Raw genomic sequence first — 4,446 nt, 5'->3', positions numbered from 1 at the left:
CATGACAGTTCCAAGTTGTTTAGTGAGGAAACCGAGCTATTTTCTTTTTATAACCCCTTCCCCCTTCCTCAACATATCTTGCTAATTATTTCTTTCACAGAATTTAAATAACCACCTAATTACTGTGCAAGAAGATGAGAACTGCAGGATTGCATTATTTTGGAGTGAATTGAGAGCGTGGTGTTGTAAACAATTACATATAGTATTAATGTGTACGGATTTAAGATACATAACATCTTCCATATTATTTGATATAAATCTTTATTCTTATAACACCTGCAAAGTCTTCTCCCTTATCAGGGACATACACGTTGGGTGCCTGGACCTCCCTTTAGGATGTTTTCTGCCAACGTTTTTTTTTTTTTTTTTTTTTTTTTTGCAACTCAGATATCCTGATATCCTGTGTCTTGGGCTCTATCAAGAGCATGGCGACCACCCTCAACTTTGGGGTGTTCTCACATAGTGGACCAAAACCCCCGTTTCACACTACGCTAAACTCTGCTTCAGATAAATCTATATTAAGGCTTCTATGGGAGGTCAAAAATATTCAGACATTCATGAAATTATGCTGGGACTATTGTAATAAGGGAATGATTAAATAATATTTTCGCTCTCTGCTTGTACATCGTTTTCTTTTTGCTCTTTCATCATTAACATTTCCTTTACCAAATTATTGAGGCTATTTCTTTAAGTTCTCTTCTATTCTTAGATAGGGAATATATTAAGACACCTATGCTGTAATATATATATATATATATATATATACATATATATATACACACATATATATATATATTATATATGTGTGTGTGTATGTAAATTAACTTTTGACGTGTATTTACTATTGAAAAATAGAGAGATTGCTTGAGTGCCATATGTGGATGAGAACATGGTAAGGGGTAGATGAAGTTCACCAAGCATTCAGCTGGGCTCCAGAAGGCAGTAAAAAGAATGGGAAGACCCAGGCTTACATGGCTGGGAACTATGAAGTGTGCAATAGGAGATGATGAATGGAGAAACTTTGATTTAAAAGCTCAAGATAGAGCGATTGGTGAAATCTAACTGAAACTCCTTGCGTCGATAGGCGTAGGAGGAGATGGTATATATATATATATATATATATATTTGTATATATATATATATATATATGAAATATATATACACACATATAAGGAAGTGTATATATATATATATATATATACACATATATATATGTATATATACATATATATATATATATATATATGTGTGTATATATATATATATATATATATGTGTGTGTGTGTGTGTGTGTGTGTGTGAGTATGAAATTTACTTCTGATGTCTATTTGCTATTAAAAAATAGTAAGCAACATAGATATCACATTATGATATAATTATTGATATTTATATAAGACAAATATAACCGTTTCTAGTGTACTGCAGGACAAAGGCATCGGACATGTCATTATTCTCACCTGGTGCTTGGCCATTTTTCCTCAACCCGCTGGCCACTGCAGATTGGAGTTATTGTGATGTTTTAGTCTGAGTGCTCATAGCAATTGAAGCTAATAAAGGAAATAATGATGATGGCGTAGCAAGAAAACGATGTACAGAGTAGACAAGAGAGCGAAAATATTAATCAATGATTCTCTTATATCCTTGAAGTGAGAGAAGACTCTGTAGACGTTATTCGAATGAAGATTTAAAGCAAATAATGACAATATTATAAAATATTTTGAGTTAGTAGAAATAAATATTATATTTATTAAAAGTTTTAATAAAAAATAAGTTTTATTTAAGATAAAAATAATATTGATTATATCTATAAACATTTGATTTTTTAAAATAAAATTTGTATGAAATTATTCGTTCAAAATAGTGAATGAAGTCTTGAATCAATCACTTGTAAGTGAATTTCTTCGGAGTTCCAAAGGAAATCTTGAAGAACTGAGTCGGAGACTTTGGGCGGAATGAAATGAATGTAATGGAAAAATAGGTTTTCAACTTGATACAGTTAAATGTTCATTAAAATATGAATTGGGAATCATTTAGAAAAATACTTGAGTTTTTTTTTTATTGTAAAATTAATTCTAATTCCTTTAAACAAGAGTTTAAAATTCAGTGATGTATAATTTCTTATGAATTTACATAATAATATCAGAAATTTTGAGATGAAAAAAATACTCTGACTTGAACGCTCCAAAATCCTCTCCGTCTTCAGGGATATGATATGATGATTAAAAGCTTTTAACTACGTTTCATTCTACCTTGAGGCATCAGTGACCCTGGCAGTTATGACGCCGCCTAGTGTCAATGACCTTTGTAGTTGCGACGCTAGGCAATCTAAATAATTGTTAAATATGATCATATGAATAAAACCTCTCTCTCTCTCTCTCTCTCTCTCTCTCTCTCTCTCTCTCTCTCTACAACAACCTAACGGAAAACCGGAGATATAAACATTGTCTTTTACTTAGCGTTGACCTAAATTAGTGACTGTGGACTCCCTGTTCCGAAATATGAATATCTTCCTATCAATAATCATATGGATGTTGATAATTTATATCTCTTTAGACAAACTCTAGACAAGATTAATGACATGTCTGATACCATTGTCCTGCAGTAAACTAGAAACGGCTATATTTGTTTCATATGAATAAATAATCTTATCTTAAATACATGTTTGTCATTTGTTATTTTTCAATAATGAATAAACAAAAAATTATTAGATATACATGCACAAACACACGCACACACACACACACATATATATATATATATATATATATACATATATATAATATATATATATACATATATATATATATATATATATATGTATATATATATATATGTATATTTATATATATATATTCTTTTTTTCTTCTTTGTCTGCATCTTTTCCCACTTTTATGTGGGGTTGATGTTGCTGGCCAGCTTTCTCCATCTACCTCTGTCCTGCACTTCGTCACCAGTTAATCCCTTTGATCGAAGGTCATCCTTGATACAATCCATCCACCTTCGCTTTGGTCTCCCTCTCCTACTTTTTTCCAACATCTTCATTTCCATCACTCTCCTCCAAATATACTCTTCATCTCTTTTCATGACATGACCATACCACCTCAGTCTACTTTCTTGGATCTTACCTGATAGTTCTTTAACTCCTATGGTACCCCTAATCACCTCATTCCATATCTTATCTCTTCTTTTCACCTCACACATCCATCTCAACATTCTCATATCTGCCACATCCAGTTTCTTCTCTTCTGTCTTCTTTATTGCCCACGTCTCAGCTCCATACATCATTGCCGATCTCACAATTTTCCTGTGTACTCTACCTTTCAACTTAACCCCTATTTTCCCTTCACATAGTACTCCATGCATTTTTTTCCCCCAATTCTTCCATACTGCTTGTATTCTGTGGTTTATTTTTGCCCCATGATCAGCATCCTCTGCAACTGTTGATCCCAAATACTTGAAATTTTCAACTCTTTTCAATCTCTCTCCTTGTAAACTGACTTCCCAATCTCCCCATTTTTCAATCTCAAATACTCTGTCTTTTTCCTGTTGATCTTCAATTCTCTATTTTCCATTTCTCTTCTCCACTCCTCCAGTTTCTCTTCTACTACCTCTTGCCTAGTGTTATACAGTATAACATCATCAACAAAAAGCATATACCAAGGAGACTGATCTCTAATACCTTGTGTTACTACATCCATGGCCAGATCAAATAGGTAAGGGCTCAATGCAGACCCCTGATGTAGTCCCACATTTACTGGGAACCTTTCTGTTAGGCCTATACTGCTCATAACATTTGCTTGTACCCTCTCATACATATCTAGGGTGATTCTTACGTATTTCTCAAGGACTCCCTTTTCTCTCACACATTTTGCACAGCTCCTGACGTGGTACTCGTTCGTATACCTTCTCCATGTCAATAAAGACCATATGTAATCCTTTATGTTTTTCCCGGTTTTTCTATCATCTGCCTCAAAGCAAATGTTGCTTCTACAGTCCCTCTTCCAGGCATGAATCCGAATTTTTCCTCACCAATTGTTGTTTCATCCCTGAGTCTCTTCTCAATGATCTTCTCCAATATTTTCATAGTATGGCTTATCAACTTGATGCCTCTGTAGTTGCCACATTCCTGGATGTCTCCCTTTCCCTTATGTATGGGAAGGATTAGGCTGCTTCTCAATTCCTCTGGCATCTTTTCCTGATTGAAGGTCTTCTACGTCAGGTCCCACAAAATATCTATGCCTTCCTCTTCAAGACTCTTCCATACCCCTACTGGTATATTATCCGGTCCTGCAGCTTTACAATTTTTCATCTTCTTTACTGCTTGTTCTAATTCTCTTCTAGTCACTCCTATGGTGACTGCCTCGTTTGGGAGTCCATCTTCAAATACTGTTCTAGGGTTCTCCTCATTCAATAGTCCTTCAAAATAAGTTTCCCACCTTCTTTTAA

At 34.0% G+C, this 4,446-nt stretch overlaps 1 protein-coding gene across 1 annotated transcript in view; it reads right to left on the bottom strand.

Moving 5' to 3' along the window:
- Nucleotides 1-2,889: 2,889 nt before the first annotated feature.
- LOC137636758 (uncharacterized) overlaps nucleotides 2,890-4,446 on the bottom strand; it is a 2,023-nt gene continuing 466 nt past the window's right edge. The window contains exon 3 of the mRNA XM_068369134.1: nucleotides 2,890-3,437. Within this exon, the coding sequence (XP_068225235.1) occupies nucleotides 2,890-3,437 (548 nt within the window). The remainder of the gene's footprint in view (nucleotides 3,438-4,446) is intronic.

This window comes from Palaemon carinicauda, unplaced genomic scaffold (assembly GCF_036898095.1).
Source record: "Palaemon carinicauda isolate YSFRI2023 unplaced genomic scaffold, ASM3689809v2 scaffold380, whole genome shotgun sequence".
NCBI lineage: Eukaryota > Metazoa > Arthropoda > Malacostraca > Decapoda > Palaemonidae > Palaemon > Palaemon carinicauda.
This window is presented reverse-complemented; position numbering and strand designations above follow the sequence as displayed.